The sequence below is a fragment of the Panthera pardus genome, unplaced genomic scaffold (genome assembly GCF_024362965.1).
Source record: "Panthera pardus isolate Hobbes unplaced genomic scaffold, ASM2436296v1 HiC_scaffold_4, whole genome shotgun sequence".
NCBI lineage: Eukaryota > Metazoa > Chordata > Mammalia > Carnivora > Felidae > Panthera > Panthera pardus.
In genome coordinates this window covers 20,425,238-20,447,356 of record NW_026526969.1, presented here as the reverse complement: position 1 = coordinate 20,447,356, position 22,119 = coordinate 20,425,238, and the positions used below count along the sequence as shown (strand labels likewise).

The 22,119-nt window shown below is 50.6% G+C and overlaps 1 protein-coding gene across 8 annotated transcripts in view; it reads right to left on the bottom strand.

Moving 5' to 3' along the window:
* CUNH16orf96 (chromosome unknown C16orf96 homolog) overlaps positions 1–22,119 on the bottom strand; it is a 52,359-nt gene that overhangs the window by 7,195 nt on the left and 23,045 nt on the right. For 4 of the 8 annotated variants that reach the window (XM_053894053.1, XM_053894052.1, XM_053894051.1 and 1 more), the window contains exons 3-15: positions 18,405–18,509; positions 17,131–17,211; positions 16,879–16,965; positions 15,378–16,770; positions 12,883–12,968; positions 12,482–12,592; positions 9,226–9,300; positions 8,617–8,781; positions 5,301–5,419; positions 4,540–4,602; positions 2,598–2,690; positions 1,565–1,745; positions 1,336–1,438 (exon numbers count right to left, since the gene is read on the bottom strand). In XM_053894053.1, the coding sequence (XP_053750028.1) occupies positions 1,336–1,438; positions 1,565–1,745; positions 2,598–2,690; positions 4,540–4,602; positions 5,301–5,419; positions 8,617–8,781; positions 9,226–9,300; positions 12,482–12,592; positions 12,883–12,968; positions 15,378–16,770; positions 16,879–16,965; positions 17,131–17,211; positions 18,405–18,509 (2,662 nt within the window). Of the gene's footprint in view, positions 1–976; positions 1,209–1,335; positions 1,439–1,564; positions 1,746–2,597; positions 2,691–4,539; positions 4,603–5,300; positions 5,420–8,616; positions 8,782–9,225; positions 9,301–12,481; positions 12,593–12,882; positions 12,969–15,377; positions 16,771–16,878; positions 16,966–17,130; positions 17,212–18,404; positions 18,510–22,119 lie in introns of those variants that run through there. The other 4 variants (XM_053894056.1, XR_008419179.1, XM_053894055.1 and 1 more) reach the window with 4 other exon arrangements.

Genomic DNA, 22,119 nt, shown 5'->3' with positions numbered 1-22,119 from the left:
ATCCCAGGTTAAGGTGGGCCCTAAACCCGATGACAAATGTCCTTCCAGGAGAAAAGGAGAAAACACAGGGATTAGGCCACAAGAAGACGGAGGCAGACGCTGGAGGGACACGGCCATGAGCCAAGTTATGTATGGAGCCACTAGGAGCTGGAAGACGCAGGTAGAAGCCTCCCCCGGAGCCCTGGTTGTGAACACAGCACTGCGACACCTTGATTTTGGACATCCAGGCTCCTGAACTCTGAGAACTTCTTTTGTCTTAAGCCCCCCAGTTTGCGGCCATTTGTTGCATGTGTCCCAGGACACTAACGCGGCCTCTTCTTTGCCCAGCATTCCCAATAAAACAGTCCCATTTCCTTTTCTTGCATACCTGGTATTTAGTCCTCAAGTCAATGGGGACAAAGCAGGGTGAGGAAGAATACCATGGGCAGAATTTAACCCTCCAGCCACTTTGGGACTCCAGGGTTCCTCTGCAATGGAGAAGTGTATGGCTCTTCCGGAAGGAGAAAACCCTGAAGAGTGGTGCAGAGGAGGTACCCCTTCTAGCACTGCCGGCCCATGGCTGGAGCTGAGGCCTGGAGCCCCAGGTAGGAGCCAGCTGGAGCAGGGGCTTTGATGCTGCAGCAATCAGAGTGAGTGATCCATGTGTCCCCACCTAACCCAATCCTCACCTACCTGGGACATTAGGACACAGGCCTCCAGTGTCTATGCATATCTCTTCATCATGCCCAACCCCTTCCCAGTCTCCATACCGCAGGGAGACTCACCTTCCTGACTCCCAATCGTGCCTGGCTTCTCCCCACTGCGGGCCTTTGCACCTGCTATTCCCCCCCACCTGGACCACTTTCTTCCCACCCGACCCCTTCATCCAGCTTACCCTATTCCCTCATCAGATGCCTCTCCTTGGACTGGCATTCTCCTCACAACCCTCCCATCCCCAGCCCAGCATCCTTCTTGGGGAGGCCATCTGGCACCCCTCCCTAGGCCAGCATCCTTTGTCACCAGGGCGCTCCCCTCTGGTCAGCTATTCATTGCTATTGCTAACAATGGATCCTCCCCTTCAGGTTATTTGCTTACATTCTGTTTCTCCCACTCATGTGGAGACCCCGAGCAGCCCATCTTTCTTTGCTCCCCACTGCCTCTCCGGTGACCGGTGCAGCACCTGGCATATAGCAGGGCTCCGTTTTTTCAAGTAGCTGTGTGAAGGCCTCCTGCCACTTGAAGATCCCCAAGTCAGGGATGGGGCCAGCTCTGAGCCCCACCTGCACCTCCTCATGCTGCCCAGCAAAGCCAGGACATTGAGGGTGGGGGCTCCCCGGAAGGCCTGATACCCCTCACCTGCCAGCTCCTTCTCCACGCCCGTCGAAGGCCGTGCCCCATCCTGGTTGATCATTCGGCCCTTGTACAGGATCCCGTCCACTCCCAGAATGTCCACCTCGGCCTGTTAGATGGCCCGGGCCCCAGATCAGGGAGAGTCCTTGCCTGCCTCTCCAGGACACACAGAGGCCAGGCAGAGCACGGCCTCCCCCGGGGGGTCACCCATGCCCAGGGCTTCTGCCGCACTCACTGTGTCATAGTCCAACACCTCAGGGTCCCCGTAGGGGTAGAATGTTGACAAGTCATAGGACTTGAACTTGAGGTTAGCATCATTGCCGGGGCCGTCGCCCCAGTCCTGCTGGGGTCCCAGCGCATCCAGACTCCTGTCCTGGTCTTCAAGATCCTGAAGCTGCTGTAGCTGCTGGTGTTCCCTGGGGTAGGACAGGTAGGACAGCAGCTGCTGGGAGACCCCTCTGCCCCAGAGGAGCAGCAGGGTGGGCCCAAGGGCCTGACCAATAGCAAGACAAGATTGGAATTTCTTCCAGCTTGAGTTTGAGGGGCCACTATGGGCTGGCGAGTGGATATGGACAGGCACAGTTGGGGCAGACGGGAAAAATCGAGTCCTGTGCTCCCCCAGATCCCACCTACCCCTGGGACCCCAGTCTGGCCTGCCAATGGAAGGCTTTGAACCTTTGATCTCAAGAAGGAATCAGGCACGGGAAGGTGGGGGGTGTCAGGCACAGGCCCCCCCCCCCCATGGCCCTCCCCTTTACATGGCTGTGATAGTTGTTCAGCCATCATTTCCCCACCTGGGCAGGTGGCTAAGTTATCTGAGCCTCAGTTTCTTCAACTATGAAGTGGGGTGATGACAGAATACACCTCAAAGGGAAGGCTTGAGGATTCACTGAGGTCAGGTATGCCCAAGCGCTCAGTGCAGTGCCCGCCTGGCCACACCAAGCCTGAGGCCACGGTCCTCGCTTATTTCCTCCAGCTGGAAGCAGGCACCTCAATTCTAGCTCATAAGAGTCATGAGACTTAAATGAGAACCCTTCCCCAGTCGTCTCGGCCCGTAATAGATGCCCAGTAAATAAGCCCAATCCTCTCTGCGATTCTCTCCCAGGCCATCTGCTGCCCCAGCCACGGCTGTCCCAAAACAGCTCCCTTGCAGATGGCTGACAATGCCCTGGGACCGCCTTTGGATCCCAGGACTGGAGCTGACGTGTCTGCAGGGCTCCCGGGCCCCTGAGGACCCCCTCTATGGGACAGACCCCCAGCCCGCTCACCTCATCCGTTGCCGCTGCAGGTACTCATAGCTGTTGGCACTGGCGGGGCGCAGCCGCGAGAGGAGGTGGGCTTTGCGGATGGTGATGAGTTGCCTGTTGGGGACAAGAGTTAAGTGGGAGGTACAAGTGGCCAGCAGATGGCCCCGGGCTCCCTCCTTCAGGAAGCCCTCCCTTAAACCCAGCCGTCAAGTTTATTTATTGATTTTGAGAGAGAGAGAGAGAGAGCGAGAGGGTGTGAGCATGTATAAACAGGGGAGGGGCAGAGAGTGAGGGAGACAGAGGATCTCACACAGGCTCCATGATGTCAACGCAGAGCCTGACGCAGGGCTTGAACCTACAAACTGTGAGATCGTGACCTGAGCTGAGACCAAGAGCCGGATGCTTTACCACCCTGAGCCACCCAGGCACCTCAAATCCAGCCTACTTTCTAGAGACATCTGCAGCATGGGGCCACTGCACAAGGGCTCTGAAGAGCCCCAGTGATCTTTGAGATGTCATAAAGAACAACTGTTCTGATTATAAAACTAAAAACCAGAATAGGTAAATCCTTGAAACAGAGAAGTTGGTGGAAGTGCTCTGTTGCCAGCCGGAGTGGCGGTTACACAATATTGTCAATACACTAAATGCCACTGGCCTGTTCTATCTAAAATGATTGATTTGCGCTATGTGTATTTTACCTAAACAACAACAAAAATGAAAACAAAGTAAAATATCAGCTTTCTGGGCAGCGGGAACTGTTCTACACTTTGATCTGAGAGGTGGTTATAAAGGTGTATACACACATACAAATTCACCAGGTTGCACCAAAAACATTCATATACTTTACCATATTATTTAAGCCACAATAACATCTTATATTTTATAAGGTATCTTTAAAAAAAATCTTTAAAAAAAATTTTTTAATGTTTTATTTTTGAGAGATTGAGAGAGAGAGACAGAGGCGAGTGGGGGAGGGGCAGAGAGAGAGGGACACAGAAACCGAAGCAGGCTCCAGGTTCTGAGCTGTCAGCCCAGAGCCCGACGCGGGGCTCAAACTCACGGACTGTGAGATCATGACCAGAGCCGAAGTCGGATGCCTAACCAACTGAGCCACCCAGGTGCCCCTAAGGTATCTTTTTATTTTTTTTAATTTTTATTTATTTATTTATTTTTTGCGTTTATTTATTTTTGAGACAGAGAGAGACAGAGCATAAACGGGGGAGGGTCAGAGAGAGAGGGAGACACAGAATCTGAAACAGGCTCCAGGCTCTGAGCTGTCAGCACAGAGCCCGATGCGGGGCTCGAACTCACGGACTGAGAGATCATGACCTGAGCCAAAGTCGGCCACCCAACCAACTGAGCCACCCAGGCGCCCCCCTAAGGTATCTTTTTAAAGAAATGTTTATTTATTTAAATAGAGAGAGAATGGGAATGGGGGAGGAGCAGAGAGAAACAGAGAGGGAGAGAGATAATTCCAAGCAGGCTCCACAGTGTCAGCCCAACACGGGGCTTGATCCCACAAACCATGAGATCATGACCTGAGCCAAAGTTGGATGCTTAGCCAACTGAGTCATCCAGACGCCCCCTGAATTGTTCACTTGAAGATGGTTTATGTTATGTGAATCTCACCTCAATAAACAAAAGTTTTAGACTCTAAAAATACATGCAACGAAGTCCCACAAAGTTCAGCTTTTCCCCACTTTCCTTCCATCCTTTTGCTTTTGGAGCTGACCTTGACCCTGGCACACACGGGACACCAGGCAGGGCTGGCAAAGGAGGGGATGCCAGTGCTCCTGCCCAGGACAGGGAGCAAAGGACATGATGTGTGCGGAATGGTGTATAGGGCCGGATGAACATCTAAATCATGTACCTACAACCCCCCCAGGGCAGGTAGGGCTGGGCGATTCTGGAGAATCCAGAAGAGAGGGGTTGGGCACAGACGCCCCCTGGTGGCGGTACTCACGGGCCAGTCATCATCTCCACGGGCCGGTCGCAGGAGATGCATTTCACCCGCTCAAACAGTTTCCTGGAAGACAGCCGGCCATCAGCTGCTGCCCCGTGGGGAAGGCCTGTCTGTACCGCAGGGTCAGGACTTCCCTCCACACCCCACTCCCGCTGGCCTGGCCCAGCTCAAGTCTGCCCTGCTGGCCCCTGCGGATCCCCACCTGTGGCCACCTGCAGCAGTGGGGGACAAAGTGTGTGCAGCTTATGTGTCTGGCCCAAACATAATGGAGGTCTTTAAAACCAGGGTCCTTCTGGAAAGCTGCCCTTCACAGGGGATATTTGGAAGGATGAGGGGTCATCTTAGGACAGGAGACTGCCCCCCCAACATTGATTTCCTCTGCCTAGGACTCTGTCTAGATGGGGTGTGGGAAATGGTGACAGGCTCCAGTCCCAGATCCACCCAGGCTCCCTGTGAGGCCCTGCATGGCCCCTACCGTCCGTGAGCTTCAGTTTCCTCATTCACAGCAAAAGGGCTTTGGAGCAGATACATTCCTGGAGCCCCTCTGCCAGCCAAGACCAGAGATGCCCCCCTCGGGGGTGCCCTCAGCCCCATCCCACCCTCAACCCCCAAGCTGGGAAGCCCCACTCCTTCTCCCTGGGTCCACAGGTCTGGAATCCTTCCTTCCAGAATCTGCTGGGATACCCATCTCATTTCCTCTCTGGAGAAAGGGTATTGTCCCCAGCCTCTGGGAGGTGCACCCCCACCCAGGAGGGGCTCACTTCCTAAAGCCAGCAGCACTGTCAGGGTCAAATCGGAGGCCTTCAATCAGCAGCTTCCTGACTATTTTCCAGACCTCATCCACGTCTTTCTTCAGGTCATCCAAATCACTGTGGGCCAGCTGCACACAGCCAAAGGGAACAAAAGAGGGTTTAGTTAACTAATTCACACCCCACCTTGCTCAAGAAAAGGATCTGCAGCAAAGTTACCCAATGTTGGGTAACAAGATTAAACAGCAAAAGCGAGGGGGTCAAAGGGGACACGATCAAGCTTAGGTTACGGTTCATACCCCTAACGCACACTGTTGCCGGAATGGAGCCGCAAAGTGAGCTCCCCAGTAGCCAAGGCAAAGAAATACTGCCAGTTACTGCCTCCAAAAGATAAAATCAACACTACTGCTCAACTGAGGCCCTCAGGCCCAAGACACATTTCTCCCAGCGGTCCCCAGGCCTGAGATTCACACATGCGACACATATTCACTGAGTATGAAGTATACTTACAACGGACCATGAGTGCAACCAGTTCTGGAACATCCCAATTACTCCCCAAAGAAACCCTGTACCCATTAGCGATGGCCCCTCGTTTCCCCCCAAACCCTCAGGTGTAGGCAACCACTGATCCCGTTCATGGCTGTGGATTTGCCTGTTTAGGATACTTCACATAAATGGAGTCACATCCTCTGTTGCCTTTGGTGTTTGGCTTTCACTCAGCACCATGTTGTCAAGGTTCATGGGTTATACCATGAATCAGGGCTTCATTTCTTTTTATGGCTGAATAATATCTCATTGTACCCACTGTACAGAGAGACCACAATTTGTTTATCCATTCACCCGCTGGCTATTATGAGTAATGCTTCTTTGAACATTTCCGTATGAGCTTTTGCGTGGACCTGTTTTCATTTCTGTTGGCTACAGGGGTTGGAAGTGCTGGGTTGTATAGGACTCGATATCTAACTTTCTGAGAAATTGCCAGACTGCTTTCCACGGGGGGACTTTTGAATTTTTAAGGTGTTCGTTCCAGGGGCAGCTGACTGGCTGGCTCAGTCGGTAGAGCGTCCGACCCTTGACTTCAGCTCAGGTCATGATCTCACAGTTTGAGTTCTAGCTCCACGTCAGGCTCTGCGTTGACAGTGTGAAACCATTTGGGATCCTTTCTCTCTCTCTCTCTCTCTCTCTCTCTCTCTCTCTCTCTCTCTCTGCCCCTTCCCTGGTCACATGCTCACACACTCTCTCTGTCTCAAAATAAACTTTCTGAAAAAAGATTTAAAAACTTGTACGTGTATGTTCACAGAAGCATTATTCATAATAGTCAAAGGTAGAGACAACCCGAATGTCCATCAACAGATGAATGAATAAACAGAATGTGGTCTATCCGGCTGATGGAATATTGTTCAACCATGATAAAGAATGGGGAGTCTGATCCATAAATGAACCTTGAAACCATGATGCTAAGGTCAAGAAGCCAGTCACAAAAGGTCACAGGATGTATGATTCCACTTACATGAAATGTCCAGAATAGGCAAAGCCACAGAGACGGAAAGTAGCCCAGGGGTTGGCAGGGACTGGGGGCAGGGCGGGCTGGAAAGTGTCTGTATAAATGGGCACAGGCTTCTTTGTGGGGGATGGAAATATCTTAAATAGGGGAGGTGTTTGCACAACACTATAAATGTACTGAATGCCACGGATTTAGTCACTTCAAATGGTTAATTTTAGGTTGTGTGAGTTCTGTCACAATTAAAAATACAGGAAGAAAAGAAAAAGCACTTAAAACAAAAATTTATAAAGCTTTCTATTAGGAAGAAATCGAAACACCCAGAAAAGTGAAAAGACCAGAATCATTAACCCCCATACACCCACCATCCGGAGTCCATCATTCTTAACAGATTGCTACATCTGCCTTATTCTTTCGATGGGCTATCTTTTGAAAACTTACAAAGACCATGACACCTCACTCATGAATACTGTCGTACTCGTGAGGACATTTTCCTACGTGATACCCAATGCATGAACAGTAATTCCTGACTGTTCTCATTGCCAGCCCTTTTGTAGACTTGGCTCAATTGAACCAGGACACAAGCCAGGACTCCTCATGGACTGCACTGGGTTGTTTTGTCTCTGGAGACACTTTTCATCTAGAACAGTCTCTCTGTCTCCACTTTTTTTCCCACCCTATCATTGAATTACTGAAGAAAAATAGGTCAGTTGTTCTGTAGATGACTATAGTTCCTCTGGCTGCAATTCTACGTTGATTTGTGTGATTTTTAAGACAAATGTGTTTCCAGGGCGCCTGGGTGGCTCAGTCGGTTAAGCGTCCGACTTTGGCTCTGGTCATGATCTCACGGTCCGTGAGTTCGAGCCCTGTGTCAGGCTCTGTGCTGTCAGCCTGGAACCCGGAGCCTGCTTCGGATTCTATGTCTGTCTGTCTGTCTGTCTGTCTGTCTCTCTCTCTCTCTCTTTCTGCCACTGCCCTGTTCGCGCTCTCTCTCAAAAATAAATAAACATTTGGAAAAAAAAGAAAGACAAGGGCATCTCCATGAGAAACACATCCCATATCTGTTTTGATTGTTGTTATATCCCCAGTGACGAGCGTCATACGTGCCCAGCGCATAGCTGATGAATGAACATATCCTTGTTTTGTAGATGAGAAATCTGAGGCTCAGCGAGGTCGTAGCACTCGGGGCACGCTGCTGCTCAGAGGGGCTGCCTGATTCCGAGCCCACGCTCTCCTGGCCATACCAGCAGCCCCTGCTGCAGGAACCACACAGAAGTATAACTGTTGGTCTGACTGTGCCTGTCTCTCTACTGGATGGTACAAATCAAGGCATGTGACTCGTTAGCAACATTTATCACAGGTGGTCAGTAAAGGATGCATGGATAAATAAATTATCAGCAGACACCCCGCCCCATCCCACCCTGCCCCCTTGCTTGCCCAGGCATGAGAGTTATGGCAGTCAGTCTCCAAGATCCTCCCTGCTCACACCCTTTCACACGGGGTAGGGCTGGCCCGTGGAACGAGGCTACTACAGAGATGATGCGCCGTGGCTAAGTCATAGAAGCTGACGGAGCTTCCATTGCGCTCTCCTGGGCCACCTGCCCTGGGGACGTTGGCTGCCACTCTGTGAGAAGTCCGTGTGGTGAGGGAGTGAGGTGTCTCGCCAACGGCATCTTGACTGCAGCCTCACGGGAGACCCCGAGTCACTCAATTAAGCCGCTCCCCAATTCCCGAGCCTCGGCAACTGTAGAGCGTTTGTCGTTTCAAGCTGTCACATTTCAGGGTCACTTGTTACACAGCAGGAGACGACTGCTGGGGGGTACTCACCTTGGTGCTCAGGTCCTTGCTCAGCTTTTCCTCAGCCTTCTTCCAGTCATTCTCGTGGGTCACGACCCTGAAGAGCATGCTCTGAATCATCTCGTTCAGCTCCATCGCCACCGTCTCCAGGTCAGCTCGGCTCGCCTTGCCTGCCAGGGTGCTCCTGTCGGCTTTCTGGGGACAGAGGGGACTCAGAGCGGCGGTGATGCTGGGGTGGCAGAAGGAGGAAGCTGGAGGGGGGCGGGATCAGACCACTCCGGTCCGTGTTTTCGAGTTTGGGACCCTGAACGCCTGGCCTTGGCTGAAATTCAACCTCGGGGTCTAATTGGCTCAGACACAGCTATCAGGTGTAAGCCAAGGTCTTCCCGTGATGGAGAAGCTGCTGCCTGATTTTTAAGCGCAAATAACAAACTGTCATTCACCCTGAGTCACTGAAAATAGGAGTTGATGGGACAACTTTGGGGAAGCTTCCCCAGCCCTTCTATACGATACAGGTGGAAGGAACCTGGGAGGCTCTCTGCCTGGTCTCGTCTTGTCTAGATGACCCCGATGCCCTGGGTGGGAGAGCTGGGCTCAGGATGCAGGGGCGGGAGGGGAGAGGAGTCTCTGATCACTCACCTCTTTCAGCTCCTGCTCCATCACACTTTTGTCCACCTTGTGCATTTCGAGGTTTTTAATTTGAGCATGGACAATCTAAAAAAAATTTTTTTTTACATTTATTTATTTTTGAGACAAAGAGACAGAGCACAGTGGGGGAGGGGCAGAGAGAGAAGGAGACACAGAATCAAAGCAGGCTCCAGGCTCTGAGCCGTCAGCACAGAGCCTGACATGGGGCTCAAACTCATGAACTGTGAGATCTTGACCTGAGCCAAAGTTGGATCCTTAACCAACTGAGCCATCGGGGTGCCCTGAACCTAATTCTAATAAATGCCAAGTTCCACCATGTCCACCTTCCCCAAAGATGGGTCCCAGAGTCTAGAATGGGAAATGCAGGTGTGGAAGGAAGGTCCTGTTTTGGCCTCAAGTCATTGCTTCCTCTAACCCCACATCAGCAGGGATCCCTGACCTTTTGGAGTCATCAGGCCTGATGGTAATATTTAGATCTCCACTTGGCTCTTTCTAATTAAAATCTGGAAATAAAGAGGAGTGATTAGCTGGGACCTTCTAACTTCTACTGCTAGGATCACCTGTGTACTGAGTTGATTAATGTCCTCCCCAAAATTCGTGCCTGCCCAGAACCCGTGAACGTGGCCTTGTTTGGAAATAGGGTCTTTGCAGATGTAATTGGTTAAGATGAGGTGATACCTGGGGCGCCTGGGTGGCTCCGGTGGTTGAGCGTCCGACTTCAGCTCAGGTCGTGATCTCACTGCTTGTGAGTTCAAGCCCCCATCAGGCTCTGTGCTGACAGCTCCGAACCTGGAGCCTGCTTCAGATTCTGTGTCTCCCTCCCTCTCGGCCCCTCCCATGCTCACACTCTGTCTCTCTTTCTCTCTCAAAGATAAAATAATAAAACATTAAAAAAAAAAAAAAGATGAGATGATACTGGATCAGGGCAGGGCCTAAATCCATTGACTGGTGTCCTTATAAAGACGTGATGTGAAGACAGACACATAGAGGGAACAGGCCATGTGACGACAGAGGCAGAGACTGGAGTGATGTGGCTACAAGACAAGGAACCCCTGGAGCCACCAGAAACTGGTCGAGGCAAGGATCCTCAGTCTGAGCAAGGCCCTGCCAACACCTTGCATTCTGGCTTTTGGCCTCCAGGGCTGTGACAGAATACGTACCTAGCGTTTCAAGCTACCCAGTTTGCGATCATTTGTTACAGCAGCCACAGAAAACGAATACACCCAGTAAGTGGTATACTCACTGGCCGTCTTTTCGGTCTCCTCCTGCACCGAGCCACAACTCAGAATATGATGGTCTCTTCCAGGAGTGGTTCTGGAATGCAGCCTCTGGCTTATAAAAGACACTCATCCACTTGCAAAAGGCAAGTCACGTTTTCTACAAAGCCCATGAGAAAGAGTTCTGCCCCCACTTATGTTCTCGCTTGGTTCTCAGTGGAAAACTCTCGGAGAGACGCACAGCAAGGGGATGGAAACATCTCCCTCCTGCTTGCGTGGTGGCGGTGTGGCTGCAGGAACAGGCAGACGTGGACTGAGCTCTTAGACTTAAGACGTGGGCATTTTGGGGCGCCCGGGTGGCTCAGTCGGTTAAGCGTCCGACTTCGGCTCAAGCCATGATCTCCTGGTTCAGGAGTTCAAGCCCCACATGGGGCTCTGCACCAGTGGTGTGGAGCCTGCTTGGGATTCTCTCTCCCCCTCTCTGCCACCTCCCCCATTCGTGCTTACTGTCCCTAAATAAACAAGCAAATAAATAAATAACAACTTAAAAAAAAAAAAAGGAAATATTTAGCGAAGCATGTGTTGTATACTAAGTCTGCTCCGGGTCTTTCCAGGGTTAACTTTTATAAGCAACTAATTCCTGTTGGCACAGGGGCTGGAAGGACAAAGGCTGCCTTGTTCCATTTGGCACTGTTTGGTCAGGCCTTGTCCTCTGGAGTTTCCCTCAAGTGACAGCTACTTGGAGGCAGACACTGTGCACAGGGCAGGGCAGGGTGCTGGCCACTCAGCAGACGTGCTGAACGGACGGGCTCCGGTCTCCATCAATATGTCCACAGGGCGTGGCGGCCCAGCCTCGCAGGAGGGCAGTGATAAGTAAGGGTCCAGAGTTGGCAGGAGATGAAGTCGTTCCTGACCTCGGTATTCGCAAAGGTCTGAGCCTGCAACCCCAGATACCCACCGCCCTCACCCGGGCTAGGAACTGGCTCCCTTTCCAGAAGTTCTTTTCCCCACCAAGTTGCCCTGTGTGTGTCCTAGCCTGGAACCTGCATGGGGGCGGGGGGGGGGGGAGATGTGCCTTTTTCTTGCGCCCCCTACATCCTAGTGCACCCCACCAATAGCCCCCTGACTTGGATCAGAAGCCCCCATGGAAATTATATTGGGTGGTTCTGTTTGGGGTTTTGTCTCTTTCATTCTGGGGGAAGGTCCTGTCTTCCTGCTGGGAAGGACTTTGGGCCCTCCTCCAAAGCCTGGGGACACCTTGGAGACAAGGCACAGATGGGACTGGCCCTGAGGACCTTGGGGCCAGGGTCATCAGGCCAGTTGAGTCAGACCCTCCAGGCCCATGGGAGACGGTGTCCAAGGGGGCCCCTACTAGGTGCTTGGTGTCTGTGTGCACAATTGTCATGTCAGTAAGCCTGCCATTCTGGGAAGACCCACCGGTGCTGAGCTGGGTTAGGGGAAATGTTATGAACCTAACAGTTGGTGCAAGAAATCCCCTCACTCATTCGCTGATGCCTTCAGCACATGTTGAGTGTTGGCTGTGCTCCAGGCACCTTTCTGGGGGCGGGTGACCCAGGGGTCAACAACACAGATGTTGCCCAGGCCCTCTTGCTTATATGTTTGGGGGCGGAGGTGGGGGGGGGGCAGATTTGTTGGTTTCAATTGAAGTGTAATTAATGCAAGATGAAATGCCAGTGCAGGGTCCCTGGTTCCCCTGCCTTGGGTGTAGCTGTGAACCCTTGAAAGGAGGGTCCAAACGTCCTAGTATGGAATCCTCCCCCTACCTGCCCACCCAAACCCCCAGACTTGGGGTGCCTGGGTGGCTCAGTCAGTTGAGAATCTGACTTTGGCTCAGGTTATGATCTCACAGTCCATGAGTTCCAGCCCTGCATCGGGTTCTTTGCTGTCAGTGCAGAGCCTGCTTCGGATCCTCAGTTCCCCTCTCTCCCTGCCCCTCCTCAGCTCTTGTGTGCATGCTCTTTCTCTGTCTCAAAAATAAAAAATAAAATATTTAAGAAAACCAAACAGACCTTCAAGTCACCCAGGCGAGTCTGGAGCTTTTCCACTGCCCTGTCCAGCATGAGGTGGTGATCCTTTATTATCTCTATTTGGTGGCCCCAAATTCTTTCAAGTTCCTCCTCCTAAAAGGGGGGAGACACAGTCATGAAGCCCTCGGCATCGAAGGTCACCATGGCAGGGAAGGGGCTTGAAGAATGTACCAGGCCAGTGCTGAGAACCCTCGTTGGTGGGGGACCACATAGCCACGACCCACTGGGACTCCTGCACCTGCCAGGTCTGTCTCCTTTGCCCCACTCACTCCCCCAGGCCGCCTTTTAGCTACACAACAAATTCTGGTCCTGGGTCAGCAATTCAGCTGTCAGCCTGCCTCAAGCCACCATCCCCTAGTGTCTTTCTGCCCCGGGGCACTGACCTTCATCCTGGATCTCTGGAGGTTCCCAATCTTTTCCTGCAGTACGTCCACTGTCGTGCCGAGCTTAGAAGAGGCTCCCAGATTAGCTGAGGGCAAAGGAGGGGGTGGCTGTTAGGGGCAGAGATGGGGAAAGACCCTTCATCTAGGGCTCCACTTGCTTCTGCCAGGAGACGTCCGAGGTGGCACTGGCCACCAGAAAGATACTGTGAGCCTGGGGCCTTCCAGGTCATTTACCTTTTCTAGTAGTCATTCTTTTCTTTTCTTTTTTTCTTTTTAAGTTTATTTATTCATTGGGAGGGAGAGAGAGATCGTGAACAAGCGGGGGAGGGGCAGAGAGAGAGAGGGAGAGAATCCCAAGCAGGCTCTGTACTGTCAGTGCAAAGCCTGATGTGGGGCTTGAACTCATGAACCATGAGATCAAAACTTGAGCCGAAGTCAGAGGCTTAACCAACTGAGCCACCCAGGCGCCCCTGAGTAGCTACAGTCTTTTAAAAAAAATCTTAAAATGGGCACCTGGGTGGCTCAGTTAAGTGTCTGACTTAGGCTCAGGTCATGGTCTCATGGTTTGGGAGTTTGAGCCCTGAATTGGGCTCTGTGCTGATAGTGTAGAGCCTGCTCGGGACTCTGACTCTCTCTTCTCCCTCTCTCTGTCCCTCGTCCACTCTCTTTTTCTCAACATAAATAAACTGTATTTAAAAAAAATTTTTTTTAATGTTTATTTTTGAGAGAGAGACAGAGCATGAGCAGGGGAGGGGCAGAGAGAGGGAGACACAGAATCCAAAGCAGGCTCTGAATCGTCAGCACAGAGCCCAACGTGGGGCTCAAACTCATGAACCTGAAGATTATGACCTGAGCTGAAGTTGGATGCTTAACTGACTGAGTCACCCAGGTGCCCCTAAATACATTTAAAAAAAATATTAGAAGGAGCAGATAAAATTAATTTTGATATTTTATTTAACTCAATATATGATATAAAAGTATCATTTGAATATATGATACAAAATTATTGAGATGTTTTACATTCCTGTTTTCATCAAGGTTTCAATATCTGACATGCACTTCACCCTTGGAGTACACCTGCACTTGAACTTGCCCCATCTCAAGTGTCCAACAGCCACAAGTGCCTCCTGGTATTATATTAGACAGCACAGGCCTAGGGAGGCCTTTCTGGAGTTTATTCCAGTCTCAGAAAAGGCCCTGAGCTGGGATTCCTGGCTAGCTCAGTCAGCAGATCAAGTCAGACTCTTGATCTCAGGGTTACGAATTCGAGCCCCACATTGGGTATAGAGATTACTTCTTTTTTTTTTTTAATTAAAAAAAATTTTAATTTATTTTTGAGAGAGACAGAGACAGACTGCAAGTGGGTTGGGGCAGAGAGAGAGGGAGACACAGAAGCAGAAGCAGGCTCTGAGCTATCAGTACAAAGCCCGACGCAAGGCTCGAACTCACAAACCGTGAGACCATGACCTGAGCTGAAGTCAGACGCTCAACCGACTGAGCCACCCAGGCACCCCAGAGATTACTTTAAAAAAAATCTTCAAATAGGATAGGACAACAGCCTCACAGTGGGTCCTCTGAGCCAGCAGCATCAGAATCAGATGCTGGGGGCACCTGGGTGGCTCAGTCAGTTAAGCAACCAACTTGGGCTTGGGTCATGATCTCACAATTCCATAAGGGGCTCTCTGCTCTCAGAGCAGAGCCCACTTCGGATCTTCAGTCCCCTCCCTTTCTCTGCCCCTCCCCTGCTTCTTGTGCTGTGCACACAAGTGCTCTCTTTCTCTCTCGCTCGCTCAAAAACAAATAAACATTAAAAAAAAATCAGCTGCTGGAATGGGTCAGAAATGCAAATTCTTGGGCCCTGCTCAGACCACTGAGTCAGAAACCCCAGGGGTGGGGCCCAGCAGTCTGTACTTTAACAAGTCTCCTGGGGATGCTGAGGGGACAAGGTTGAGAAGCAGTAGATGAGGCTACCCTGCCCTCCAGTCCCCTCAGTGAGCCTCTGTCCAGCATGGGCATAAAATGGGAGCACAAATCTGCAGGTACCACTGCCACCCACAAAGCTTCTGTGGTCTTTAAGGACACATTTGTTTGCCTGGCAGTGGCTCCTAATCTCAAACTGACCACTTCATCTGGGGCCTGTTCAGTGCTCTTGGACATTCTGGCTGATCCAGACTTATCAACACATCGTACAGTAGTGCTGTATCACATGGGCTGTCGAAAGGAAGTTTTCCAGAGTAATTGTGATGTGGGATTCTCCTTCTTCGGGGCCAACTTTAGACCCTAACCACCCCTCTCCCCTATGATAAGACCTCACTGTACATTCATGGTAAAAGAATAGACCAATAAGAGGCTAATGCTGAAGCCGAAGGAAAGAATGGCTAACGGTTAATACGGATTTTGCTGGGGGAGCTAAATGAAGGCGATGAGGGACTTCTCGGAGGCCGCTGGGAGGGCCTGAGCCCCTGCCACCTCCCCCGGAGCCAGGCAGAGCCTACCTAGATAAGTCAAGTGCTGCTGAAGGCTGGACGACAGCTGTACAAAATCTTCTTTCAGGGAGTCGTGTCTAATGGGCATCTGGGCTATGTGGCCCATGGAGTACCTGACAGCCTCCTTCTTGTCCTCGGTGGTCACGGCATTCTGGGCAGCCAGCATGGCCTGGGACAAGGCCCTACCGGGGGAGATGCTGGCAGCAGAGTATGGGGGATAGAAGACTTCGCTGTACCCCTGCAAGTCTTCTGCCTTGGTGTCCTCAGCCAAGGACACAGAGGCCAAGGCCCCACGGGAAGATCCCGCGCCCAGGATGTCTGCGAAGACCCCTAGGGGCCCAGATGCAGCCACGGATGTTGCTATGGTGGCCAACTTGGTGGCCGGGGCGTTTTTGATGGCCTTGGTGGCGGCCTCAGCTTGCCGGGCTGCCAATGTGGCGGCCTTTGCATAGGAGGCGGCGGCGGCAGCCGCAATGGTGGCGGTGGTCTTCAACTGCTGAAGGGCAGATGGGGGAGCCTTGGGGGGTGCTGCTTTGGGGTCCTCAGCCCTGGGGGTCCTGGCCTGAGGAGCTGGCATGTCGTGGGATAAATATTCTTCTTGATTTTCTGAGACAGCCGGCAGCAGATGTACCTGTGCGTGGCTGGACTGTGACCACAGTGGACAGGGCCAAGCGGAGCCAAACTCCATGGCTGGTGGGGGGGCCCTGAATGCCTGGGACTGTGCAGGCAGGAGGCCTGATGGGTCTGGGCCAAGCTGCAAGGAGCCCGAGACCCCAGAAGGCCAACTGCTAGCTCTGGACCAGCCTCTGGGAAGACGCCAGCCTGCTGGTGGTGTGGGCTGAAACCCTGGGGCAGGTGCAGGCCCAGAGACAGCCTCAGGGGCAAGGGTGGCCCCAGGTCTGAGGGCAGGCCCAGGTGCTACTGGGAATCCAGGTGTCAGACTAGGCCCCAGCACAGGCCCTGGTGCAGGAGTGGGCTTAGACTGTGGCCTCCGCGTGGGCCCAGGCCCAGGCTCGGGCGCAGACCCAGGCTCGGGCCCAGGCCCAGGCTCGGGCGCAGACCCAGGCTCGGCCCCAGGCTCAGGCGCAGACCCAGGCTCGGGCCCAGGCTCAGGCTCGGGCGCAGACCCAGGCTTGGGCACTTGAGGCTGCCCCGGCCCCTGGGCCCCGGCGAGTAGAACAGCTTGGGCAGATTCCTCCTCCTGTAGCTCCTCCAGGATTTCGTAATGCCAGGCAGATTCCGGTAACCTGGGGCGTTCGGTGACCCCTGAGACCGGGACACGACGAACAGCTTCAGGGTACTCCGTGGTCTGGGGATGATCTGTCTTTGGGGGCTGATCCACAATCTGCAACAGCTCCGAATCATCAAACCGTAGTGAACTGGTTCCTTGTGTTAAAGTTCCCTGTGGACAGGGGTGAGGCTGGCCAGGGCTGCTCCAGGCCAGCTCAGCGGTCCCCCTGCCCGCTCCTGCACCCTCAGCTGCTGCCCCTCCGTTTCCCCCTTCACTCACGGGGCTGAACATGGCTTCATGGAGGCTGCTCCAGAGCACCATGTCCTCAGCTTTGGGGATGGTGAGGATCTTGCTCTGGAGAGAAACCTGGGGGACAGGGTTGGGAATGATGGGCGAGGCCCTCAGGTGGCTCCTTGGTCCATACTTACCTTTCCTGATTGTGTTCTCCTCCTTACCCCTCCCCCCACCCCCCAGCCCCCTGGGCCTGGAGGTCAGGGGACTCAGGAGGGAGGACAGCACCGAGGCCCTCACCACTTTCTTCTGCAGCACACTTATCTTCTGGGTCTGTCCTCTCAGATCCTCCAAGAAAGTATCCATTCTTTCTGGGTGCATCTGTCAAATGAGCCAAGTCTGTGGGCCTGCAGGTTCTGGTCCTGGCCCTGCTTCTCCCACAGCTCAAAGACAAGGACTTAGCTCTAGGTGACAGAATTGGAGAAGGAAGAACAGATCCCAAAGCAAAGTGCTTCCCGGGGAGTGGGAAAGGGGTAGAAGAGGGTTCCCTGGGAAAATAAGTTTGGAAAATGCTGGGCTTAAAAGGATTCAATGGGTTTCTGTACTGCAGAACTTCTCAGAGCCTTTAATGGGCAAAAGTACATTAAGAATCTCCAAGAGGTAGGCTGAGGAGGCATTTATTTTTCTCCACAGATTTGTCAAAGAAACCTTTTTAGTGCTTCGTGATGCCCTTTCTTCTCAGATGGGAGCTATTCGGACTGAGTTTTCACAAGTGCCATGACAATCAAATGTGTACAGTGACCTGTGAGTTGGGAATAATACACTAAACCATGCTGTCTGGGGACAAGTTGTAAAACCTCAGTCACAATACCAGCCTGCAGGAGTGGAGACCTGGCCTCTGAGCCCAGCTCTGACTCACCAGCTGTGACCTCATGCTTCAGGGATGCCATGTCCTTCCACATCATGGTAAGGAGTTAGTATGCACCCGGATTGATGTCCTTGTGACTCCAAGGGGAGATAGACTGTATGCCTATGCTAGGTTTATTCCACTTTGCAGCGTGGACAGAGCTTTATAGAATAGGAAAAGCTGTAATCTTTCTGCTAAGTTGGTGGAATATAAGCCTGGAGTTACCAAGATTTAGGGAGTACCTGTCTGAGACTGAAGCCAGTCCAGAGGAAAGCATCAGTGACAGATGTTGATGTGGCATGAGCACCTAGATCTGGTTGTACCTGAAGGCAACTCTGGACATTTTAGTAAATGAGACACTACATTCTCTTATTTTGCCTAAGCCAGGATGAACTAGGTTTCTGTAACTTACAAATGGTCTCCTAACACAGCAGAGTGAGGAGCATGGTGGGAGCCACGGACAGTTTAGTGGCACGGGCTAGATGGGAGCCATGAAGAGTTTAGTGGGATGGGCTAAGTGGCTGGTCAATGTCAAACCCCTTCTCCTGCTCTCAGGGCTGTGTTCTTTGATTAAGAACAGGCTCCCTAGATTTACCTTGTCCCCCCCAACCATCTGAGGTCCAAGCAGCATGGCCAGACAGCATGGAGGATGCTAGAGAGGGTCTACCTTTTCAAGTATGTCCTTCAGTTTGTCCATATCCTTTCTGAGAGTTTCATTGGAGACTTTGAGTGCATAAATGTCAGTGAGCAAATCCTGCAGAATCTTCACGGACTGAAGGGGAAGAAGAGGGAAAAATGTGAAGTTGGGTATGTAAAGTGCAGAAGCTCTTTGGTGATGCCCATGGTCTAAGAAGTCCTCTTGGCTCTACCAAGGCCCAGGCTGGAACATACTCAGAGGCTAGCATATGACACCAAAGTCAACAGTGCTGAGCTCCCAGGTGGTCTGGGTGGGAAGGAGGCAACTCTACATTTCAATGTATTCAGTAACCAGGAGTCCCTCATTAGGAAGCATCTCATGCCCTTTGGTGGGACATCAGCAAGGGAGTTATGATTGGATTTACATTTTAAAAGGGTTCCTCTGGCTGCATGTGTAGATTGGCTCCCGGAGGGTAAGGGAGAAAGCCAGAGGACCAGTGAGGAAACTTCCAGGCAAGAGCTGATGGGAACAGTGAGTGCTGGGATCATAGCTCAGCTCCATCACTCAGTGGGGCTGTTACTGCATCCTTCCAGGTTTTAGGATCCTCAATCATAAAATGAATATAAAAAATATGATGATGAAACAAAAATGTGATGATGTATTTAAAGGGCCCAGTGCATAGTTAGGCATTCAGCTAACAAAAATAACAAACAGAAAAATGGCAGAAATCCTTCTTATCAGTAATTACATTAAATGTAAATGGATTAAACTCCCATTTAAAAGGCAGATATTAGGGGCACCTGGGTGGCTCAGTCAGTTGAGGGTTCAACTTTGGTTCAGGTCATGATCTTGCGTTTGTGGGTTCAAGCCCTGCATCGGGCTCTGTGCTGACAGCTCAGAGCCTGGAGTCTGCTTTGGATTCTGTGTCTCCCTCTCTCTCTGCCCCTTTCCTGTTCGCACTCTGTCTCTCAAAAAAACCAAAATAAAACATTTAAAAAAATTAAAGGCAGACATTAGGGGCATCTGGGTGGCTTAGTTGCTTAAGTGCTGACTCTTGGTATCAGCTCAGCCTCTCATGGTAGTGGGATGAGCCCCATGTTAGGCTCTGCACTAACAGAGAGAAGCCTGCTTGGGATTCTCTCTCTCAAAATAAATGAATAAACTTGAAAAAAAAAATAGGGGCACTTGGCCAGTTCAATTGGTTGAGTACCAACTCTTGATTTCTACTCAGGTCATGATCTCATGCTTTGTGAATTCAAGCCTGCATCAGGATCTGTGCTGACAGTGTGGAGACTGCTTGGAATTCTCTCTCTCCTTCTCTCTCTCCGCCTCTCCCCTGCTCACCACCTCTCTCTCTCTCTCTCTCTCTCTCTCTCTTTCTCTCTCTCTCTCTCTCTCTCTCTCTCAAAAATAAATAAATAAACATAAAAAAAGAATAGTTGAGCTTTCAATACCCCATTTTCTTTTTTCTTTTTTTTTAATTTTTTTTAACGTTTATTTATTTTTGAGACAGAGATAGACAGAGCATGAACAGGGGAGGGTCAGAGAGAGAGGGAGACACAGAATCTGAAACAGGCTCCAGGCTCTGAGCAGTCAACACAGAGCCCGATGTGGGGCTCGAACTCACATACCGCGAGATCGTGACCTGAGCCGAAGTCGGACGCTTAACCGACTGAGCCACCCAGGTGCCCCATCAATACCCCATTTTCAATAATGAATAAAACTAAAGAGGATCAGCAAGGAATTAGATTTGCACAACACTATAAACCAACTAGACATAACAGACACCTATAGGGCACTCCAGTCAACAATGGCAGAATACACATTCTTCCCAAGCATACACAGAACATTCTATAGGAGAGACCATATGCTAGTCCATAACACAAGTGTCAACACATTTTTTAAAGGACTGAAATCATGCAAAATGTGTACTCTGACTGCAATGGATTCAAATACATCAATAATAGAAGAAAGTATTAGAAATTTGCGAATAAATGGAAACCAAACAACACTCTTCTGAATAAGCAATGGGTCAAAGAAGAGATCACCAGGGAAATCAAAATCCAGTTTGAGATGAATTAAAATAAACACAGAACACACTAGAACTTATGGGATGCAGCTGAAGCCAGCCTTCAGACACTGGAAAAAAGCAACGCAAAAAAACCGGAAGCAAGTAGAAAAAGTGAAGCAATAAAGAGTAAAGTGGGAACTAATGAGATAGAGAATAGAAAAATAAGAGAGGAAATCAATGAAACTAAACACTGGTTCTTTGAAAACATCAACAAAGTTAGCAGATCTTAAGCGAGACTGACCAAGAAAAAAGGAGAAGAAATCAGAAATGCAGGAGGGAACATTACCCTACAGAAATAAAAAGAGAGGCACCTGCGTGGCTCAGTCAGTTAAGCATCTGACTCTTGATTTCAGCTCAGGTCGTGGTCTCGTGGTTCTTGAGTTTGAGCCCCGTGTCAGGCTCCGCACAGACAGTGCAGAATCCCACTGCTTGGGATTCTCTCGCATTCCTCTCTCTCTACCCCTCCTTTGCTCATGCTTTCTCTTTCTCTCTCAAAATAAATAAATAAACTTAAAAGAAATAAAAAGAATTATGAAGGACTACTGTGAACAACTGTAGGCCTACAAGTTAGTTACCTGGGTGGCTCAGTTGACTTTGGCTCAGGTCGTGATCTCATGGTTCATGAGTTCAAGTCCCACATCAGGTGAGCTCAAGCCCTACTTCAAGGGAACATGAGCCCTGCTTCAGTTGAGTCCTATTTCTGTCTCTCTCTCTCTCTCTCTCTCCCTCCCTCCCTCCCTCCCTCCATCCCTCTCGTGGGATTCTCCCTCTCTCTTTTCTGCCCTTACTCAGTTGAGCCCTCTCTCTCTCAATAAAAAAAAAAAAGAAAGAAAGAAAGAAGAGAAAATTTGAATAGATCTAAGACAAGGGAACAGATTTGAAACACTGATTTAAAAAAATGAGAGAGAGAGACACCTGGGTGGCTCAGTCAGTTAAGCATCGGCTCTTGGTTTCAGCTCAGGTCATGATCTCACAGTTTATGAGTTCGAGCCCCTCATCAGGTTCTGCATTGGCAGTGCAAAGTCTGCTTGAGATTTTTTCTCTCTCTCTCCTTCTCTCTGCCCCTCCTGTGCCCTCTCTCTCTCTAAAAAACAAAAACAAAAACAAAAACAAAAAAAAAAAAACAACTTAAAAAAAAAGAGACCCAGGCTGAGATGGCTTCACCATTCACCACTCACTTCTATCAAACATTTAAAGGAGAATTAATACCACTTCTTTATAGTCTTTTCCAAAAAAATCAAAGAATTCCAGACTTATTCTATGAGGCCAATATTATTCAAGAATCTCAATAGGCATTTCTCCAAAGATGATATACAAATGGCCACTAAGCACATGAGAAAAGATGTTCAACATCATCAGTCATCAGGGAAAAACAAATCAAAACCACAATGAGATACCACTTCATACCCACTAGGATGGTTACAATCAAAAGTCAGCTAATAGTAAGTGTTGGTGAAGATGTACAAAAATTGGAACCTTCACATACTGTTGGTGGGAATGCGATATGGTGCAGCCACTTTAGGAAACAGTGTGGCAGTTCCTCATAAGATAGAACACAGAGTTACAAATGACCCAGCAGGTCTACTCCTAGGTATATATCTAATAGAAATGAAAACCTGTAGATGAGTGTTTATAGCAGCATTATTCATAACAGCTCCAAGTAGAAACAATCCC